At 34.3% G+C, this 23251-nt stretch overlaps 2 protein-coding genes across 12 annotated transcripts in view; one reads left to right on the top strand and one right to left on the bottom strand.

Moving 5' to 3' along the window:
* FAM13C (family with sequence similarity 13 member C) overlaps positions 1 to 8458 on the top strand; it is a 117500-nt gene extending 109042 nt beyond the window's left edge. For 3 of the 8 annotated variants that reach the window (XM_055274370.2, XM_055274372.1, XM_055274368.1), the window contains 4 exons: positions 173 to 268; positions 1619 to 1818; positions 2942 to 3043; positions 6847 to 8458. In XM_055274370.2, the coding sequence (XP_055130345.1) occupies positions 173 to 268; positions 1619 to 1818; positions 2942 to 3043; positions 6847 to 6970 (522 nt within the window). In that variant the 3' untranslated portion in view covers positions 6971 to 8458. The remainder of the gene's footprint in view (positions 1 to 172; positions 269 to 1618; positions 1819 to 2941; positions 3044 to 6846) is intronic. The other 5 variants (XM_055274373.1, XM_055274371.2, XM_055274376.2 and 2 more) reach the window with 3 other exon arrangements.
* The window catches only part of PHYHIPL (phytanoyl-CoA 2-hydroxylase interacting protein like), a 388674-nt gene continuing 373862 nt past the window's right edge, over positions 8440 to 23251 (bottom strand). For all 4 annotated transcript variants that reach the window (XM_063637894.1, XM_055274380.2, XM_055274377.2 and 1 more), the window contains 4 exons: positions 20495 to 20691; positions 18347 to 18521; positions 16286 to 16403; positions 8440 to 9524 (listed from right to left, as the gene is read on the bottom strand). In XM_063637894.1, the coding sequence (XP_063493964.1) occupies positions 8990 to 9524; positions 16286 to 16403; positions 18347 to 18521; positions 20495 to 20659 (993 nt within the window). In that variant the 5' untranslated portion in view covers positions 20660 to 20691 and the 3' untranslated portion in view covers positions 8440 to 8989. The remainder of the gene's footprint in view (positions 9525 to 16285; positions 16404 to 18346; positions 18522 to 20494; positions 20692 to 23251) is intronic.

The following is a 23251-nucleotide window of genomic DNA, read 5'->3' as shown; positions in this document are numbered from 1 at the left end:
GACAGAGTGAGACTCTGTCTCTAAATAAATAAATAAATAAATGACTTTCCTTTTCATGATAACTGCTGCATTATAGTATTATAATCCTTTACTTTGAGGCTTTTTATCTGCTAAAAATATTGTTTTCATTCTTGTCTGAGAGAGGAATAATAATTAATTTCACGTTTTTCAGGTAACTAAGCAAGACAAGAACCTCATAAAGCCGCTTTATGACCGATACAGAATTATCAAGCAAATCTTGTCAACACCTTCCCTTATTCCAACAATTGTAAGTCAGGATACTTGCATGCTGTTACTTTGTACTGATGTGTAGTTAACATGATGTCACATAGCAGTACAAGCGTTATAAAAGACCCTTCATGGTAGTATATACTGCAAATAACGCCAGTTTTCATTTCAAAAAGTGAAAATTTGGTCTTCTCTAACCCCATTACTATACTTAACAGTGGCTGATATTAGAACTATTGTAAAATAGGAACATAAAGCACTTGTATGTCTAGAGCCGATTTTAACATTTGCTTTCATTACCTTGGGTGAAAAGAAATGACAGATTTCAGTTTGGCATTTTCTAATTTGTAACACAGCTAGACAAAACAGAGCCTTTCTGTTCTGTGTGTTGGTTAATTTTTTCCTTTAATCAGAAAATTAACAATATATTCTTAATATAATGCAACATTTGTTTTTGGTACCATTTGACCATACTGTACAAGATATGAGAAGATTTATTTCAATAGAAAATATGAGTACCAAAATTGAATTAGGCTACTTTTAATAAAGAATGATTTATGGGAATACAGAACTAGAAAAGCATCACAAATCCTGCTCCATCAATATCAAAACAGTTACTTGTTCAAGATATCAATATAAAAAAGAATAAATATTAACAAATATAAATTTAAGTATGCTTGAGTACATTTATACTTCCATAATTTTTTGAGACAAATTATACTTCCACATTTTTAAAGATATTAAGAGACTAATAATTCATAGTCTTTGGAATTTTCCCTTTATGGAAGCATAATTGAAAATGTAGTAAGGTTCTTATATTTCTTGCAAGAGAATCTTCTAGTTGTGATAATAATTATCAGAACAGTTGAGGAGGAACCCCACTTTGCTTTGGCCTTCAAATAGCTCTCCCTTGAACTTGTCAATTTTCTGAGTATCCTCTGTATCTGAATGTTGGTCCCCACTGGGACCTGACTTGGGGTATTTCTGGAGGATAAAAGTTATCTGTAGTCAACATCATCTTAACTCATATCACAAGTATTAAGCTGGAACCCAGAAGGTCTGAGTGAAAGGGAGGAACCACTTGGTAGTATAGTCCAGACTGGACCATATCCTAATGGTCTGTGCCTTCATTGGCCCAGAAGACACAGATGAACTTGGTGAGTGTTTTAGCCCAGCATGGCTGCTGCCTTTTTGCTCATTAACTTCTGTAGGTTTTTAATGAAACTGAGGAATAGCTCCTCTTGGTTGCTTCCATCCCAGTTCTCAGTAGGCACATGGGTCACCTACTGGTTTTCATGGCATTGATTTATAGTTCCCCTTCCTGTTTTTGTTTCCTCAAGAGGCACTGAATATTACATGACTTTCTTTCTTTAACCCTGTCTGTGATAAGCAGGAGGAAGAGGACTCTGATGAAGACCGTCCACAGGGAAGCCAACAACCTTCTTTGCCAGATCCAGCATCTCACCTTCCTGTTGGTGACCACCTCACCTACTCTAATGAGACTGAGCCTGTTAGGGCCCTTTTACCAGATGAAAAGAAAGAAGTAAAACCACCAGCTCTCTCCATGTCTAATTTACATGAGGCTACCATGTGAGTATGAATCCTAAGTGTGGAGTCTCCTCTTAACTCCTTCTGGTCTGATACCAGCATATGAAGCAGAGCTGGCCTTTGAAAATGCTGGACTCAAAGGGGTGGGTCAACAGTTCTCAGGGCCTTTATCCTAGTCTCTTACATTTAGATGAGATAGTTTTTCCACTAGAAATCCACTTGGTAGTAAGCAAATGACTTGTCCTTTGTCTCTTAAATAGCCCTTCAGATATAAGCCATTTGGATTTTCATTAACATTATCATTATCATTATTATTATCATTATTCAGTAGCTGGCATTCCTCATGATAATTTGGCCTTCTTTGGTTTGTATCTTACAGCCCAGATTATGAGATTTAATTTAATTTAATTTAAGTTGACAGAAGTGTCTGTCAGAGAAAGCAAGCAGAAAATCCTTTTTTTGGTGGTGGTTCTAATGCAGTTATTCCTAACTTTTCAAGGGGTGTTGGACTTTTTGAAACCAATAGAATCGTTTTAAGAAAATGCCCATATATAATTTCAAGTTCACAGAATCTCTGAAACCATACATGAGTTTGGGTATGCTTGTGTATATATACCAGATTCCTGCTCTAGAGTATATGACTTTTCTCTCATCTTGGTAGAATGAAGTGAGTAGAATTTGCAATGTAACCATAGCTTTCTTCTGGGTCTTATTTTCATTCACAAGGGTTTTGCTATTCTCCCAATATTCCCACACTTATTTCTCTAGATTAAGAATAGAATTTTCTTTAAAAGCTATTCCTCTGTATCTCTTATGTTCAGTCTATCACCAAATGCTGATGAGTATTCCTTCAAAATATCCCTTCCCTCATCCACCTATATTGCTGTTACCCTTTCCAGTTCTTTCAGTGGATTCCATCAATCTGCTTGCCTCTTGTCTGTCCTTTCCCCTATCCTGTGATATTTTTTCCATCAGGTAATTTTCCCTGCTTATGTGCTTGCCTATGGTCAGGCTCTATGTGTGTCATATTTACTCAAAAGACACTCTTATGATTGGAACACTTTTCAATGATAGATGCTTTTTTTGGCTGAACAGATAAATCTGCTCATGATGATCTCTCAATTATGCCAGTGCCCAGTAATGACAAATATTTTACTTTATATAGGCCTGTACTTCTTGACCATCTCCGAGAAACTAGGGCTGATAAGAAGAGACTGCGGAAAGCCTTAAGAGAATTTGAAGAACAGTTTTTTAAACAAACAGGAAGGTATGTGTGGACAGAGAGATTTTTAAAGCTAATACTTCCTAGAGAATTGCTGTTAAAAATGAGCTACAATTTTTTGCAGGAATGGTGACTTTTTACAAAATGTATATAATTTCCACACTGGCTTAGACTCAGGATTTGTCCAATGCAACATTCTAATAGTGCCAGTATTAGGGATGTTTTATGGGACATGGTAGCTGTCAGGTATGATAGCAATCTGTAAAAAATAGAGGATAAACTCAAAAAATCTCTAACTTTGCACAATAAATCTCATCATACATAAATGAATTTATTTAAACCTTTAAAAAATCTGTTTGATTTTTTTAGCCCACATAACTGCTTTGTTGTTGGTTTCTTAGTTCCACAAGTTACTCTCTACTTTATTAAATAATAATTCCTTATTCGCTTTAAATGTCTTCCTTAAAAGTCAGGATCTGTCCCTAATTATTTTATTTCAAGACTTGATCAAAAATTCAGTCATTCTTTCTACTCCTTAAATAAATAGTTAGCTGTATCATCTGTGCTCTATTTTTCTGTGTCAACCCAAGTCTCATTATACACTCTATTAGTTTCCTCTAATTTTTGGTGTATCATCAACAAAATTACATATATAATCAAGAGATAAGGTTATTGATCTAATTTGGAAGAGAGATAAATTGCTTAGCTATCTTGAGCCTCAGTTCCCACTTTATAAGCTGAAATGGTTGGACTCCTGGGATACTTTGGGAAGCTACAGCTGTCATGTAGGATATCAATCTTTACAAAAATAAATGAAGAGAGTAATTTTCTCAAAGCCACAAGTTATTAAGTAGATGAAATGAGATTAAACTCATTATTCAACTCATAAACTCATTAGTGCTACACAGGCTCCTCTGTATTCCTCTCCATTTAGGTATTGTATTTGACTTTTCAGTTCAGCAGGTTGAGGGTTGTCCTGATGGAAAGGGGCCATTTTCCAAAAGCACCTTGAAACTCTCATGTGTGGTCTACTTACCTCTTAGTCCCTGGCAGGTTTTCCATTCTAGCCTACCAGGGATATTCTTTAGGACTGGACCTATTGAGTGAAAAGCTTTTGCATTCAGCCAATACAGATGTAACAACTTATTTTCTACTTAGAATCTTCCTTTCAAGTTGATTGCTACAAGTCCAACTTACCTTTTTGGTGATGTTAAGTAATCTAGTGAGAAATGGTATGTGACTCATAAATTTAGAATATAAAGCATTTGTTATTATTTTTCCTTTTCCATACTTTTTTCTTTTATAAAATGTTCATGTAACTTTCCTTGTAAAACATTCCTTGGAGTAGTAGTAACTTTGTCTGTCTGGACTGCCTGCTATTATTATACTTTGGGCAAATATGTGACTTGCACTATAAAGTTCCTGATCTCTGCCTCTTTTGGATAAAAGGTATTCTATGGGAATTTTTCATTCAGAGAAATATTTGTGGAGATGTTATCAAATATTCTAAATCTAAACAGTCATTACATATGAGAAATGACACTTTAAGATGTGCGTGCACTCTTTTCATAAATTTGAGTTCCCTGAATAAATTTATATTTTTTAGCAATTTGAACTCAGAAATCTATCGTAAGGAGTTTGAGAACTTCCCAGTGTGCTACTAGTCCTGCCTAGTGGATCTGCAGTGTCACTTGGTATGCTTTTTGTCATACAGGGAAGTTAGTTATGTTCTATGTATAGTGTTCCACTGCACCTATGAGTCTTAAACCCACTTCAGATTAAGTCTGTATTTGGCTATGAGGTTTTATGCCCCCTTGTGGTGATATATTTCAACTAAATGCACAAGTGATGATCTTTTACAACTAAAATCAAACAGTTGAATGGCTAGGAAACATGGACCTTAATTTTGTTTATCTAAGACATTTTATTGGGAAGGCCTAAGCATCCATAAGGTAAAATAACCATGCAAATGGATTACTAAAATGTTTAAGGCACTATAAATGTTTTTGGTAATATTTGCCATACAAGAGGCATGAGACTCATACAGATATTACATTATTATTAATAATTATGAGCCTGGAAGTGTGCTAAGCACTTTAGTATGTTTTATATAATGGAAAAACTGCTTCAGGAAAGACTTGGCAAAACTTTTCATTCTTGTCAAAGCACTCTTTTTTTTTTTTTTTTTGAGACAGAGTCTCGCTCTGTCACCCGGGCTGGAGTGCAGTGACGTGATCTCAGCTCACTGCAAGCTCCGCCTCCTGGGTTCACACCATTCTCTTGCCTCAGCCTCCTAAGTAGCTGGGACTACAGGCGCCCGCTACCACGCCCGGCTAATTTTTTATATTTTTAGTAGAGACCGGCTTTCACCATGGTGGTCTCGATCTCCTGACCTTGTGATCCGCCCACCTCGGCCTCCCAAAGTGCTTGGATTACAGGCGTGAGCCACTGCGCCCGGCCTCAAAGCACTCTTATTAGCCAAAATAGAATATGCAAAACTAGGGAAAATTACATAATTATTAATGTTTCTCTGTAATAATTAGACAATTTCTTTACTTAGATCTAGTTATACAAATTAAGGTGGTATTCAGACATCCAGCTATGATAAGTTTGACTCATAACACAGAATGGAGGCAAAGGATTTATGTTATATAATTGAGACAACAGTTAAGAAGAATGCTGTCTATGGATTTGTATACTGTTCTGAGTTCTGTACTAGAAATTGCAGGGCAATAAATAGGGTTGAAATACAAGTAGATACTATATTCTTAATTTGTATAGATTAGCTTGTTTTTTATTTGGTAAGAGAGAGAAATTTCTCTTTATCACTACTGGGAAAAATAGAAGGGAACTAAAGATAAAACATTAAATATATGCTATTTACCTGGTTTCAGCCATACTAATATTAGAGAATACGTGTGGTTATATTTAGTTGTAATTGTGGTGACTATATCTGTGTCCTCTACCCCTTGAATTTCAAAGTCATGGGTGGAAATGTTTTCAAAACGATTGGCTATCTTATTAACCAAGAAAACAAGAGCCCCCTGAGACCCTGTCACAATTTTTCCCTTTAGAAAACATATCCTGACAACATATTTTTGTGGGAAGGCAAATGGTTTTAACTCCTGATATTACCAAGTTATTCTTCTAAGTAAACAGAAAGAGTATGCTGCATATGTATAAAAATCTATGCATTGTTACATGTATAGCCTTAGTAGAATTAGTGCACAGAAGAGAACCACCACAATTTAGCTCTTGTAAATTACTTCAATCAATCAAGGAACAGCTCAGTGGTTCTACTATATATTAGCAGAGACAGGTATTATAATTAATTACAAGAAAATCTGGAAACGTTTCAAGTTTGTAAGACAGACCCTAAATGCTTTTCTTGTTACCATAAGTTTATAAGTTATTTTTATAATGAAACTTCTGTAGTATATTCAGGTTAATATTTTTAACAACTGTATTAGGGCTGATCATTTTGTACAGGTGTAGGGCTGTGGCAGATAATGGAAGAATGACTGGACAAAGAATGCCTTGAAAGTTCTGTTTCTTGTTTGTTTGTTTCTCCTTAGATCTTTTCACTGACCCCTTTGTTGTAAGTCTAAGCACTAAACCACATATTTGCAAAACACTTATGACATTCAAGTTTTCAAAGGTCACTATTATTTAGAAACTTAGTAACACATGGAAGGAGTGAATGAAGGTGAAAGGGAAGGAAAAGAAGACATGACGCAAAAACCAAGTGGAAGCTGTTACAGTATACTTTCTCATGTATGAATTATAAAAGAATATTTAAATAATGACTTGATTCATTGTGAACTAACAAATGTATTTTTGTTTTGCAGAAGTCCACAAAAGGAAGATAGGATACCAATGGCAGATGAGTATTATGAATATAAGCACATAAAAGCCAAATTGAGACTATTAGAGGTCCTCATCAGCAAGCAAGATGTGGCCAAAACTATTTGAGGTTCAGGAAATGTTATGATCACTTTCACCCATGATATAAAGTTTATTTTCTTCTGCCATCCTTGCTAAGTAGTTTTGACACAATGAAAATGGAAGCACTTTAGTGGTAGTATTAGCTGTTTTTAAGAAGGAATAGCAAGTTTAATTATATACAAGGAGAAGGGATTTAAACACGGGGAAGAATACAACAGGTAGCCATATAATTGGGAAAAAATTCAGTGTCCTCCATGCCAAGCAGAAAACTCATAGTCAATACAAGTATTTTAAAAAATGACTAATATTTTATCAAATCTAAATAACATAGCTAGGACACTTGTTAGGGCAAGTTTATTTAGTATCCAAAGACTGTTTATGTTGCTGTATGGAAAAGAGCATGATTTTAAAAAATCAGAGGAGGAAAAGAAATTCGCTTTTCAAGTAGGAAGGAATACAGCTAGCAAGAAAGTAATTTATTTGAAACTTCTAATGGATTTTTGAGTGATAAAACATTTACTACCTTGTCCTTTAAGTCTGCTAGGCTCTCAGTACCCTAAAATGAACTAGATTGTGTTGCTATTTTTTTTATTTCTCTATAAAAATAACACATTATTTTATCTGTTATTTGAAATTTTACATTTCTGGTTACCAAAGTTCATTCTGATAGCATGTACTTTGTGAATTATTATCTTTGTCTATAACTGACAGATGTTTATATTAAAATAAAATATTGTATTAAAAATTTAATTTAAAATAGGTATTTTGGATAGATATGTGTCTGCAGTATATAATCTAATGTGTCCATAGTATTATTGCTAATCTTTTGGTTTACTATATAAGATGATATAACTATTTTTTCATTGGGAATATACATTTTTCTTAATGTTCCAACATCTATACTTACTTTGTAAAGTCAAAACATTTCCCATGAGCTGTAGTTATTCGTCCTTCTGTACAAAATGAAACGTTTGGAAATTGTTTGCCCTGATACCTTGAAAGAGAAGCCAGAATATTTATTTGGTTCATCAACTTTAGTGTATATCATTTTGTGTTATTTTATACTAAAACATGTTTATTATTTTCATTTTTGTAAAAGGAAGTAAAAGGTCAACATTTTCTCTCATGTACCAACCTTGTTTGTATTTCTATTTTCTGTAATGTTTAAGTATGATGTTGAAGAAATTCACATTCTCTTATAGTTTGGATGGGAAGGCTATTGACTATTTCAGAAACAGACTTATTTCAGAGGCTTATTGTTTTCTCTGTATTTACCTAATATTTTATAACTTTTATGAATCAGAATAATGTCCTTCATAAATTTGTTTAATTGAAGTCATCTACTTGTAACAGGACAGATACACAACTATTTGAGGTTTACAAATTACATCTTTGATAAGGGAAATGGTTTCGTGACATGTACACAATCGCTATTAAAATGTAACTCTATATATTCTATATGATTGTAAATATTTTATACAACAATACAAATAAAATATTTTTCTATTATATTTATTATGTTGAAACACAGTAGTTGTTTCCTGTTAGCTAATATAAATAACATAAATAACACTGTCAAACAAGAAGTTGGAAGTGCTGACAATTCTAGGCTTCAAGATTTAACTCAACTCATGCTGCAATTACACCCTTTCATGCGGTTTGGAGTTATCCCAATATTTGTTCAGTAGATTAAAATGAATGCATAAACACCATTTATAAGCCATTATTGTGTACTTTGCTAAAGCGGTCTATATAACTGTTTTGTTATGTTTGGCATAAAGGAAACATAAAAACATTGCAGCATCTAGGCAATAAAGTGTCAAAAGGAGAACTTAGGGTATTTCATCATTGAAAGTAGTGGCAGGGGTAGGGAATAGGAAAACACTAAAATGGCTCTGAATGAAATTTGGAAAGTGGTAGTTTGTTTTTGGTGACAGTGGCATGTGCATGCTTCAGTGGAAAACATCTGGTGATGAAAATGGACAACAGAGGACCAATGCTCCTAAGGGAGGAAAAGGGACTGAGTAAGAATAAGAAAAGTGGGCATTAACGTCCAACACTGATATTACAGGTTTTGCAGCTGGGATCTTTCTTTGCATTTGCAGTAGACAAACTCATGAGCTGATGACCAGTGATTTCTGCCACGGTGCCCAGAGAAAGATCCACAGGGTCAGTGTAAATGACTTCTAAAATGACATCCTGGGCATGGTGGTAAACCAGCACCCCATCTTCTTCTGTACAGGTCAAAAATTTATTATCCTTAGAATTTAGTTGAGGAAGGCGCTGCTTACAAAATTCATCTCCTGGTGATCCCACAGGAGCAATAACAAGAATCACATAATGATAAGCAGTGTACATACAGTAGAAGTCCCCAAAGTATAAGTTAGTATTGGGGTTAAAAAGTTTTTCTGCGGCAATCTCAAACCTGTATCTTCCATAAGGTGAATCCTGGGGTGGCTTTCCAGTATTGAATTCAGTGCTGCAGCTGAAGAAGATGCCTTCTAATTTTCCACTGATAGGAGAGCCATGGCTACCACTGTTATCCTTGACAGAGGGCTGCATAGCATTCCCATGATGTTCTCTGCAAGAGAAAACAAATGGTCACTGCTTAATACAATAGTGGTAAGTCCACTGATTTATATATTTGAATGGCCTAAAAGTCAAACATCTAAATTAAGGCCTGAATACCTCTCCTACTATCAGAATAAGGGGACAACATCTTTTGACATATTACCTATAGATGGCTGTAGTCTAGCTTTGACCTTATAGTAAGGATGATCTGCTACAAGCCTTGGAGACTTTGTATTAAATTAACATAATAATGTAAATTTCCTGGCCAGAAAAATCAAACAGGAATTAGAAACCTTACAGGTAAAATCATACATACATTAAGTGCCAACTAGGTTTCAGAAGTGGCTTTCTGAAGAGAAAACTGAACTAAAGGTATTGGTTAGTTAAATATATTGAATGTTTCTTTAAAGCATGATAGATTTAGTCATAAAATGAGTGCTGTCCATTTATACTGGCACAAAAGTGTTGTGTTTTGTTTTGGCTTTTTTTTTTTTTTTTTTTTGAGACAGAGTCTCACTCTGTTGCCAGGCTGGAGAGCAGTGGCACAATCTTGGCTCACTGCACCCTCTGCCTCCCAGGTTCAAGCAATTCTCCTGCCTCAGCCTTCAGAGTAGCTGGGACTACAGGCATGTGCCACCATGCCCAGCTAATTTTTGTACTTTTACTACAGATGGGGTTTTACCACGTTGGCCAGGATGGTTTGATCTCTTGACCTTATGATCCGCCCACCTCGGCCTCCCAAAGTGCTGGGATTACAGGCATGAGCCACCGCACTCAGCCCTTGTTTTGGCTTTTTAACCCAAGGACAGTAATCAGGTTATTTCTCTGGCATTTTGCTTAAAACAGTGCTGGTTATTCCCCCTTTACCTCATCCCCAGATCCATTCATTCTCCACCACAGTCTTCCACTGTGGCCTGGGACTCTATCATTCAGTTCCTTATCCCTTGGCCACTTCCATTTCAGTTCTACCAATGTGAGGCACCAGCATATATAGAGTAGGAGGAGGTAAAGCTTTGGATATGTCTTCCTGTATTTCCTCCATGCTTCAGGGCATTGTGGTTCTGGCAGGGCTGGGTTCTTCAAAACTATATATCTCTGACTACTGCTACTGCTGGATGAATTCCTACTCCCTTTCATTCCCATGAAGAGTAAAACTTTTCAATTCTTGCTAGTGCTAGTTCTTGGTTACTTTAGCATCCCCTATTTGTTACCTTAACCCTGACTACACCTCTATGAGGGGTAGTTTTGTTAAATTCTCTCCAGAATTCCCCAAGTGTGCCTTCTATTATTTATTTATTTAATTAATTAAATTTATTTATTTGCTGGGTCCCTGACCAGCATGACTTGGGAAGCAAAGTTCAAGCTACTACTCAAGTAAGGGAAAGTTCCCCCAGTCAACATGCTTCTTAAAGAGTTTATGGGTCAATGAAATGCCTGGATCTGCCTCTGAATTTAGCAGCAATGGGTCTCAAATTCTACCACCTGAAAACCACCTAGGGAGCTTATTAAAAATGCAAATTCAAGGAAAGACCAAAAAATTGTCACAGTTAAGAGAATAAGGAAATACAACAAATAAATGTGTGATATCTTGGATGTGACCCTATACTTTGACTTGTATTGTTCTTCTTTTTTCTTTCTGATGTTCCAAGGTTCCTTCTTTTATTATTTCCTTACTTCCTGTTTCAGAAACTTCCTTTAAGATAGATATGCTGTTGACAAATCCCCTAGTTTTCCTTCATCTGAGCATATCTTAATTCCCTTTTATTGTTGAAGGATATTTTCACTGGATACAGGATTCTCAGCTGACAGTGCTCGTTCAGCATTTGAAAATATTGTGTCACTTTCTTTTGCCAGGTAATTTCTGATGATGATGTCATTCAAATTGTTTTATTTTTCCTTATACATAAGGTGTCTTGTATCTCACCACTTTCAATGTTTTTTTTTTTTTTTCCTTTGGCCTGCAGTTTTCAGTTTGTAATATATCTTGGCATGGATTTCTTTGGGTTTATCCCATTTAGGGTTTTCTCAGCTTGAATCTGTATGTTTATGTTGTTTGGCAAATTTGGGAACATTTCGGCTATTATTTCTATGAATACTTTTTCAGCCCCACCCTGTCTCTTTTCCTTCTTGACTTTAACAACATGAATATTAGATCTGCTATAGTCTCACATGTCCATAAGACTGATACATTTTTTTCAGTGAGTTTTATCTCTGTTGTTCAATTTGAGTAATTTCTATTCTATCTTCAAGTTTACTGATTTTTTTCTCTTTGTCCTCTTGAATCTGCTGTGGAATCCATGGAGTCTATCCAGCTTTTGACTTCACGTACTGTGTTTTTATGTTCCAAAATTTTCATTTAATTCTTTATATCTTCTATTTCTTTGCTGCTTCCATTTTTATCTGTTTCAAGTGTGTTAGTATGTGCTTCTTGAACCATTTTTATGGTGGCTGCTTAAATATCTTTGTCAGATAATTCCAAGATCTGCATTATTTTGGTTTTGGTATCTTTGATCATCTTTTCTCATTCAGGTTAAGATTTTCCTGGTTCTTGGTGTGATACCTGAGTTCCATCTGTATCCTGGACATTTTAAGTTTTATGTTATTATATTCTGGATCATATTTAAATCTAATATTTTTAGCAGGCCTCCTCTTGACAGTGGGTAAAGAGTATGGGGTAGTCACTTCATTAATGTCAGATGGGGATAAAAGTCCAGGTTTCCTACTCAGTCTCCGGTGACACAGGGTAGGGGGGTCGGTTACTACCTGGAGGAGGTAGGAGTTTAGGCTCCCACTAAGCCTGTGCTAACATACTCTAGGTCAGAGAGAGAAGGGGTGTCTCATTAGTACTTGACATGTGGCTTCACACACTATGAGGGCAAGCCTCATTTTCTTTGGGCAGTGGTGGAAAATCCAGGCTCCCTATTCAGGCTTCTCTGATACCACCCTAGCAGAGGATGGAGGGAGAAGGCTGTCCCCTTACAGATGTGAGAGGATAGGGGTCTACGTTCCTCACTTAGCCTTGGCTGGTACATGAGGGACTACAGTTTGTTTGTTTGTTTGTTTGTTTGTTTTTCCTGTACTGTTTGCCTGGGGTATGGTGGTTATTGTCTAAAAGGTTTCTGTATTCAAAGACATCTCAGTCTCTTTCCCAATCCTATGGGTAAAGAGAACATACTTTCTGGTGTTATTTCTTTTTTGTCTGTGCTCATTGGCACAGACAAAAGAGATATCTTTGTATCCCATTAACATATTGAAGTGCTCAATAATGACTGTTTCTTGAGTGAATGAGTAAACAATAGATAGATGTGGGAGAAATAAGGAAAAGAGTATCTACTCCATCTTGTCCCTGTTCAAAATTTCTCGCCCTTGTTACATTCTCATTAACAAAATCCAAATATCTATGATATGTGTCCTACATGGATCTATAAGTGCAATTACATGAAATAATAACAGCAACATATATATAAACAGAAAATGTGTACTAGAACCTGCACTTTGAGGATATACAATCTGACACCAGAGGTAGAGGAATTCCTACACATGTCTACCAATCTCAGTGAATTCCTGAAACCCTTTAGATATAAAAGGAGTTTTAAGGACAATTAGACTACCTAGTGAATATGAACAAGAGGTAAGAGAGAAAGTGGTGTTTTCATTTGGAGTATGGGAAAGCAATGTTCATTTAGGAATTCATTTCTAGAGGAAGAGGTCAAAATGAGTTCATTTCTTATGGACTGAGTAAGAATTTATCCAGTTTTTCATAATTTAAAATGGATTATAAACTTTGGAAAGTTTATCCAGTAATTGAAAGTTTCCTTTCTATTCAAGCATTCTGAATAACAAGATGATATTTAAAATGGATTTTAATCAAGGAAATGTGTCTTAATTAGACCTAATGACAAAAAGAAAATCAACATCCATGGAATTAATGTCTACTACTTTTAATAAGGCTTCTTAAAAAAGCAATGTTGAGGCTGGGCGCGGTGGCTCATGCTTGTAATCCCAGCACTTTGGGAGGCCGAGGCGGGCGGATCACGAGGTCAGGAGATCGAGACCATGGTGAAACCCCATCTCTACTAAAAATACAAAAAAAAATTAGCCGGGCGTGGTGGCGGGCGCCTGTAGTCCCAGCTACTCGGAGAGGCTGAGGCAGGAGAATGGCGTGAACCCGGGAGGCGGAGCTTGCAGTGAGCCGAGATTGCGCCACTGCACTCCAGCCTGGGTGACAGAGCAAGACTCCGTCTCAAAAAAAAAAAAAAAAAAAAAAGCAATGTTGAAAAATTATATCACTGTGGAAAGTATATTTATTTATACGTACTGCACTAAGACATATTTTACATGGATTTTATAATTATCATTATGGAAAACTTAACAAAGCTTAATTTTCTTGTTAGTAAACACAGCTTTCATACTGGTAGCTGGGAGTAAAATCATGCAATATACACAATAATTATCCATTTTCTAGGCACTCTGTCTTTTTTTTTTTTTTTAATTGGAAGCATTTTTGAAAACAGATGAAGCAAACTTTAGATTACTAAAGGACCTAAAAACAAAGGCCAGTTCCCACCTAAGGGACAGAGAAAAATCACAGAGAGATACTGCCCTCCAGTGGCCACCTAAAATAGATATTTTAGGTGTTCCAGGAATATAAACCTAAAATCAAAGATGTAATTATTTATTCTTTTGATGTATTTCTTACCAAACACAATAGAAATATGGAGGGTTTTTTTGTTTTCAAATTTTATGCATAACAAATACAGACAGTCCCTGACTTATGATGGTTTGGCTTACAATTTTTTTTTTTTTTTAATTATACTTTAGGTTTTAGGGTACATGTGCACAATGTGCAGGTTTGTTACATAGGTATCCATGTGCCATGTTGTTTTGCTGCTTTATGATGGTGTGAAAATGATGCACATTCAGTAGAAACTGTACTTTGAATGTTGATCTTTTCAACACTTTTTTTTTTTATAAAATAGGCTTTCTGTTGGATAATTTTGTCCAACTGTAGGCTAACGTAAGTTATCTGAAAAAGTTTAAGGAGGCTAGGCTAAGCTATGATATTTTGTAGGTTAGGTGTATTAAATGCATTTTCAACTTACAATGGGTTTAACAGGACATAACCCCATCACAAGTCAAGGAGCATTTGTATAAAGAAATATCTTCCTTGCTAAGTCTATATGGTCATTGCCAATCCACAACTGACAAGCACAATAATTTATGTTATATCTATCAGTCTGTACTCTCTAAATTAGGTGAATGGTATCTACCAGGAAATATATGGACTCTAGGGTATATACCAATTGAGAAAATGAAGGACTAAACTCTGTATTTATAAGATATTCAAACAAACGGCAGGAATATTTTTTCACCATCAAAATATATAAAAATACATTCTATTGCTAAGTACTTAATTTGAAGAACACAGATGTCTATGTGTGTTCTTCTCTCTCTGATTCCTGTTGCATTTTCTGCAGCTTGAAGCTGATTTAAATCTGGAACCATGGTCTTCATTTAAGAGAAACTAGAGAAGTATGAAACAAACAAATACAAAGAACAACAAAGTTTCCTAAATATTTTTCATACATAGTCCTGTCAACTTAAGAATTCTTTAGAGTCTGAAGTGAAGCTTTTAAAATGATAAATTATAGGGAATGCTGCGTAAGAAGTTTCACAAACCTATATAGCATTTGCCATTTTAAAAGCCTTAGTGAGACTAAGGCTTTTAAAACACAAAACAGACATCTGGCTATTTATTCTCTTCAAATTTTCTTCTACAAATATGAAAGTGCTGTAAATATAAAAACTACCTGCAGGATAGAGTTCTTTTAACTTCTCAGGAACTGCTTTCCAGGGATAAACATAGGCTATCTTAGAAATTCTAGTAAAATCACTAGAATTTAAAAGTAAACAAAGGAGATTATCCTCATGATAATTAATTCAAGATAACAGCTGATATGTTTTGGCTGTGTCCCCACCCAAATCTCATCTTGAATTGTAACTCCCACAATTCCCACATGTCATGGGAGGAACCCAGTGGGAGTTGATTGAATTATGGGGAGGGGGAAATCTTTCCTGTGATGATAGTGAATGACTCTCATGAGATCTGATGGTTTTAAAAAGGGGAGTTTCTGTGCACAAGCTCTCTTTTTGCCTGTTGCTACCCATGTAAGATGTGACTTGCTTCTCCTTGCCTTCCACCATGATTGTGAGGCCTCTCCAGCCATGTGGAACTGTAAGTCCAACAAACTTCTTTCTTTTGTAAATTGCCCAATCTTGGGTACATTTTATCAGCAGCCTGAAAAACACACTAATACAACAGCTAAAAGATTTCTACTTAGGTAGAAGTCTGCAAATCCCACCTGATTGACCATAATATTTCATTAAACAGTCACTCTTTTATCCTCTCGTTTTCAATGTCTTAAAAAGACCCATGAAAAGAGGAAAAAATTAGTATTCAGTATGATGCAGACAGCAGGACGAGTGTGTACATGAAATGCTCATCAATCTAAATACCACAGGTTTAAGATCCTCTAGTCAAACAGGCAGGAACTGGTATTACAAATGATTATGGAAAGGAATCTAAGTGAAATAGAAAAAAATCTCATGATCTTTTTCTATTTAATTTTTCTGGAAAATAAAATTCCGTATCATTATTTTGAAAAGAAATCTAGAATTGCTATTCGACAAAACTAGAGTCAAGGGAAACCTGAGCCTAGAATTTGAAACTATATTTAGTAAAACAAATCACTATATATTTTTGAATCTTACCGAACATAGTCAAAATATTCTTTGTGCTGATTACGATAAAAAACAGAAAACTTAAGCTTGCGTCCTGCAATCACTTCAGCCTTCTCCAACAATTGTGTTAGATGAACTTTTGAATAGTCTGGAAAAAACCCAAAAGAGTCTATTATTAAAAATATTGCACCAAAAGTACCAACCATATATTTAATAAATTGAAGATTATTAAAATTCACCTTTAGGGAATTCAACTTAATAAATAGGAAATTCCATTTAAAAAAGAAAATATTCATTGTCTGTGTGGCACATTTTTCTTTCTACAAAAATATTTTTGTTATGATTTATGGTTGTTTCTTAGAATACCTTTGCTTGCATTTTTCCATTTTTTGAAATTAGAGATACTGAAACAAAAATTAAGTTAAATAAATTTTCATAACCCAAGTAATATCCATTAGCACCATACTAGCTTTTCTTCAACCAGTTGATAAACTGAATAAAAGAAGCTTATAATCTGCAATCAATAGAAAAGTTGGATAGCAAAAATAATAATGAGTACATAAGACTTGGGTACACAAGATGCTTGAAACTCTAAAGCACCTGTTAAAGTAATCTGATTTTTTTAAACCCACTTTTTGTTTTGAAAGTTGTTTAAGAATTGCTGTCTAACTCCTACACCAGAAACTAGGGAAACATTTTCGCCTATAAAGATTAGTAAGAATTTCTAAACAGAAGCAACCTAGTTAAATTGTTCATGGCAACATAGTTTGCTTACTCACTGCTTCATTGGCTCAATAAACAGTTACTGAGATTAGAACATATGATGTAAAAGGTACTATGCAAAATTACATGATCAAGTTAAAATATAAAAAAGATATTATTATTCCTTGCAAAGAACTGACAATCTAAGAGAAGAGATAAATATATGTACAATAATGATTTATTATGGTAAGTATTAGCGTTTTAAGATTGAGATAAGCACAGGGTTTTAAACCCTGTCATAGGCTAGAAAAGAAGTAGATTAGCCTGTGGCATTCTATTTTATTTTATTTCCAATACATTGTACAGTGCCTAGCTCACAGTATGGGCTTAATTAATGTTGAATGAATTTGATGTTCAGATTAAAAGTCAACTTATACAAAATAGCTTTATCAAAACTTAGAGTCAAGGTTATTGATAAAGCTTATGTGAAAAGTCTGTAAATTATTCCGATAAACAAGAGCTTTGAACAGCTTAAGTTTCTTGTAGATTCAGCCTCTCTCTATAATTTTTTATAGGAAACAGTCATCTTGATGAACAGGAGGAAACAAAGTTTCTTTCTAAAAGACAAAAGGAAAGGATGACAGGAGTACTCAGGTAGAGATATCTTTGTATCCCATTAACACTGAAGTGCTCAATAAATGACTGTTTCTTGAAGGAATGAGTAAACAATGGATAAATGAGTGAGATGAATGGTACTGTTTCCAATCTAATGGAATATTAAGGTTCAGTTGCACATCAAACCTCCCAAAACAATGGCTTTGAGGTACTTTCGAGTGAAGCAAAGACACACATATGTATACAGGACACTAGTTTAGATGCAGATTTTCTTAAGGTCTTCTAGTACTCCAGTGAAAAATCTAGTAACATTTCTGCTAGGGACAGTCACTGAGATCTGCCTCCATTCACCTGAATTAAAGAAGGATTTCCCTAGTTTTTGTCTTTCAGTACTGGTGAAAATGAAAAAGGAAAAAAAACAGAAGAAGAAGAAGAAAAAAGCTCTGTCTCTCTCAAAATGAAGCTAAAAAATATGCTGAGTATATTTTCAAACTGCATACCTTTTTATTTGCATAGCTTTCATCTTGAAAAAATCAAACTATGGATATAGAAAAAAAGTGATTTGAAGCCATTACTCAGATTTTTCTACTGAGAACTTCAGCTTACTCCAATCAATACAACATTGTTTATCCTGTTACACAATGTTACTGACAACGCAAAAAATGACCAATGTCATATATATCACTTTATAATTACAAAAAGGAAATATTTTTCTATAATTAGCTTTCCCAGAACAATTAAAGTTTTTTCTGTATTTGTAACTAGTTCTCTTACCTGCAGTGCAGAATTCTACAATTTCACTCCATTCAGACACAACATAATCACCATCAACTTGTTTTGAGGCAGTCTGCACTGCTACTGTATATTCAGTTCTTGGGCTTAAAAACCAGTGTCCACGGACAGTCATAGGCAAGGGAACAGCTTTTGCCACCAATTTTGTGGGAACATCCTAGGAATGAAAGAAGGAAGAGAGAGAGAAAAATGAGGGGAGACAGAGAGGGACGAAGGAAGTGAAGAAAGAAGAAAAGGGAGAAGGGAGGAAGGAGGGAAGGGTGAAGGACGGAAGGAAGAAGGGAAGGGGGGAGGGAAGGAAGGAGGGGAAAGGAGGAAGTTAATTTAGTAGGATAACTTTAATCAACTGTAAACAATGGAGAATAACTTATTAAGTTCCTGACTGACAATAGAATTTTTCTGCTTAAAGATACTTAACAATTATTATATTTAAATCTATTTGCCATATGCAAAAACTAAGGCCCAACTTTATCAAGAGACAAGTTCGAGGTCATACAGCTTGTTAATAACATAAATGTACTTGGATTCCAGTTTTCTTGATTTCTAATATGGTATTCTTTTCTGTACACTATATGCTTCTCAAAATGCAACATTCTCATACCAAATGACAAAACTTTAAAAAACAGAGACATAAAAGATAAAGTTCAATAGTATTAAAATATTATATTTGGTTAACTTATACTACCCAATAATTTTACTAAAGCTGCCCATTACTTGATATTTTACAGGTTAAAGGAGAAAACACTAAAAATATGAATTTTTGCTTCACTTTCATTCAAATATAGAGTCTATGTGTCACAGAAAAGTTTATGTATTTCTAAAAAATGCTTAGTAAAGTGATTAATTAAATCTGCTAGTTGAATATTCACTATATTTCCAAGGATATGGTATTCCAAGTGGAGAGTGAAGAAAAAGGGTCAAATCTTGAACAATTCATCATTTAATGTTTGAAATTTAAGATTTCAAAGCTATATCAACAAGGCAAATGTCAGCAAAGAGAATATCCATCACTGGAAAGCATAATCAGAACTGGAACTCAGAAAAAATAATGACTGCTCAATCTTGCTCCCTCTTTCACACTTATCTGTAGTATGTATGATCCTCACTTATCTTTAGTATGTATAATTGCACATCTAATAAAAGCAATATTTCTAGGTAAGATAAGAAAGTTCCAAAGTATCTACCAAGTTAAAACTTAATATCAATATTAAAAAATAGACCAGATTTTCATCATCAGTGAAAATATTGCAACATAAGAAAGAATGCTTAAAGCAGATAACTGTTATTTTCTCTATAGATACTTCTGGAAAGAGAGATATATCAGAAAAGATATATGATATGTGAATAAATATCAGAGAAGTGTTATATATCTAAAAACATTTAAAAGTTAATAATTTTCATTCTCAAAACTAAAAAGCGAAAGACAAAAAGATTTCATTATCAAAATAAAAAACAAAAAGCAAAAGACAGTGGACTACTTAAAGCAATTTTTAGCCCTAAAGTGTTTTTAAAATACCTTGAAGTTTATAAACTGCATCAGATTCCTTGTTTGGCAGTTATAGAAAAAAATGTGTGCTTCAGTGGAAAACTATGCATTGCCCATAGCACCCTCTTCTGGCTGTCTGTGTTATGGAAGCCATTTTACAATTCTGTAATTTGTAGAAACTAATAACAATTCAGTTCTTCTTGTCTAAATACATACAAATAAATCATGTTCAGTGGAGGACAACCCTCCTCTTCACCCTTCCCATCAGGACTTCCGTACCAGTTTATACCTGGATCTACAAATGAGTCTTTTCTTTGGATTACCCTTTGAACTGGTTATAACACCTCATTAGTTTCCTCATTATTAAGTTAAATAAAATCTTTAACGTAAACTAATTTTTACATCTAGATGATAGTCATGATTTTACCTTTTTTTTGAAAAGTATCTTCTAACAATAAGCATGGCATTTCATTTTCTCACAAAACTTATTAGAATGATAGGGTTTTAGAGTTACATATAATCTTTTTTCCCAAGTCAAATACATCACATAAGCCATTAATAGAATATTACTCGTTCTTTTAAAGTGTCCTCATACTTAGAAAGTTTTAAGATGCAAATGAGAATGAGTATTTGTTAGATTTTACCTTGTGTTTAAATTTATTGGAGTTCTTGTTCTCTTTCTTGTTGAGGTCAATAAAATAGTGTGTAATGCGATCCTTTGATTTTGAATCCATTTCCCATGAAATCTTGAATGAGTCACACGTTATATTGCTTATTTTGATGTTATGTGGTACAGGAAGTTCTTCCATCTCTGCTATGCCACTGTCTTGTGATTTGTTCCCTGCAAGAAAACAATGCACAGTAAGTTAACTTCCAATTAATGGATTTTCCAATTAATTTCCAATTCATGGATTTATTACCAATAAAAAGTAGAGATGACTTAGTCCTTATCATCTTTACATTTTCCATTTACTTTTCCAATTTGTTTTCACAGAGTGAACACAAAAACACTGACACTCTATCTTTCTAATCTATGACATGTTAGTTTTATAAGGTTAGGTTCCCTCTAAAAAGCCTCAAGAGCCTATTTTTCTGCATGACCAATCAATTTTGCTCTAAAGTAGTATCAGGTGTCTTAAGTCAGATAATTTCATAGAAATGTTGATAATGAAAGGGTCCATCCAAATGAAGGAAACATTTCTTTAAAAGTCCATGACCTAGCAGTGACAGTCTATAAAAATTCCCCCTCCTCTTTCATTTTGGAAGCATGATATAGAGAAACAGCATGTAATGGTTTTACTACATATACAAATGATACTGAAGACCATTCACTTACAAGTTACTATGTCAAGGATAACTCTAGAAATCTTTTATCTGTGGAATCTTGATGAATTTAATTTTGAGAGCTGAAACAACAAATAAGGCTAAAAGAAAAAAGATGATTGCCATAGTGATTGATAATAAAATCTTGAAGAATTTATATGACAACTAGTTACTTTAAAGATTACACTTCCACTTAGGGAAAATGCTAACAATTTGGCTAACAGTATGGAGCATGATTTGATGGATCACAGGACAAGAAGAAAATACAGACAGGCCAAGTTTGTTTTACAAATAGGAAAGACATACTAGAATCAAATTTTACCCCATTTTTTTCTACATTCCCTTTCCCCAGGCCAACATAATGTTCAATGCCTCAAGAGAGGAAAAAAATTGTTATTCAAATAAGAAAAACTGTTAGGCCATAAATCAATTACTTAACTTGTTCCTTAACATAATAAAATCTTCAACAAAAAAACAACAGTGAATGTCACCTTGTGGCAATACCTTCCATTTCCAGATTAGATTGTTCTCTCCTCCCCCACATTTCCATGACAGTCATTGATATAAACTTTTGACAGTTCCCAACTTCATGAAATCTTTGACCCATGTCTCATCTCAAGCTGCGTTGTAGCCAGAGGAACTCAAAGGCAATGAAAAACTAATTTCAAAGTAAGTTATTTGATTTTATTTCTTGAACAATACTTTTAAAAATCCTTCTTTCTTCTATGTACTTTCTTCACAGTCCCGTTTCTCCACATTTCTTCTCCACAAAACTCCTGGAAAAACTACTTCACCTTTACTTTCCTCCCCATCAGGTCGCATAGAATCCCCAAATTACTTCTAGCTTAAAGCTTTTCAAAAGTTAAGAGCAGGGAAGAAATCAAGTGAAATCCTTATAGTGGCCTTGGGAAAAGGAAAGGCAAAAAACACTCAAACAATAGCAATTAGTAATTTTGTACTATTTTGAAAAGCTCACATTCAACCCATTAGTCTGTCGCACTTGTCTTTAAACATAAGTAATAGTAATGAAAAACTTTCTGAACTCTGATAGTAGAATTTTTGTAGAACTCATCTGCATTATAACTATGTCCACATAATTTCACAACTGAGTGAAAAAAATAATTACAATTGTTATTTAGGATCATGTAGATAAAAATAAAGCTATTTTGCATTTGATTCAATTTAATGGAAACACAACTTCAATATAGTAACACTATCTAAGATACTATTAATATTTTTTGCATTTAAACTTCCACTATTGTTATCTTCTTCAACCTTAAAGTCACAAATGATTATTTCACAGAACATAATACTTTGTTTTTTGGATTTTTTCATTCTGATTGTTAAAATTCGAGAGAAAAAATGTTACTTTTATTATAAGTGAAAACCTTTGCTCAAACTATATTTTTCCCATTGGGAACAATATAAAGCCCAAGGCTAGAAAGAATTTGTTATATTAAAAATCTTCATTTTCAAGCTACTCATCACAAAACCACTAGATTAACTAGTTCTTAACAAAACCACTAGATTAACTTTTATGCAACTTTCTTACTTGGGTAGGCCAAGTAAAAAATTTAATTTAAATAAATCTTACAAGTTTACATGTAACTTTCTTCTTCCTCACCTCTGTGAATCAGTTTTTAACTGACTGAGATTTTGAGATAGGTGACAGAAGACAATAATTCTGTCTCTAAAAACTGATGAAAACACAGTTATCCACATGACACTAATAATAATCAGTTACCAGCCAGTACTATCTCAGTTCTTTCAATCAAGCATACTTCCAAAATTAGCTTCCTTTCCTTAGTAAGACTTCATCTTACAGACAATTCTAGCTACATATCTCTGCTTTACATGCCAAATGGTTCTAACATCTATGGCTACACTGTGGATTGGTACAAATGAATGCAGAATGAATAAATGGTTTCATGTACTTTTGTTTATCCACAACATGAAGGTTGCTTTTGAGAAAAAACATTTCAAAAGCAGTTTCTAATGACAGCAACTATTGAAATGCAAGCTGAAAACACTCCGAATTACACGAATAATACTTTCTATATACAGCTCTATATACAGCT

Source organism: Symphalangus syndactylus, chromosome 4 (assembly GCF_028878055.3).
Source record: "Symphalangus syndactylus isolate Jambi chromosome 4, NHGRI_mSymSyn1-v2.1_pri, whole genome shotgun sequence".
Classification (NCBI taxonomy): Eukaryota; Metazoa; Chordata; class Mammalia; order Primates; family Hylobatidae; genus Symphalangus; species Symphalangus syndactylus.
This window is presented reverse-complemented; position numbering and strand designations above follow the sequence as displayed.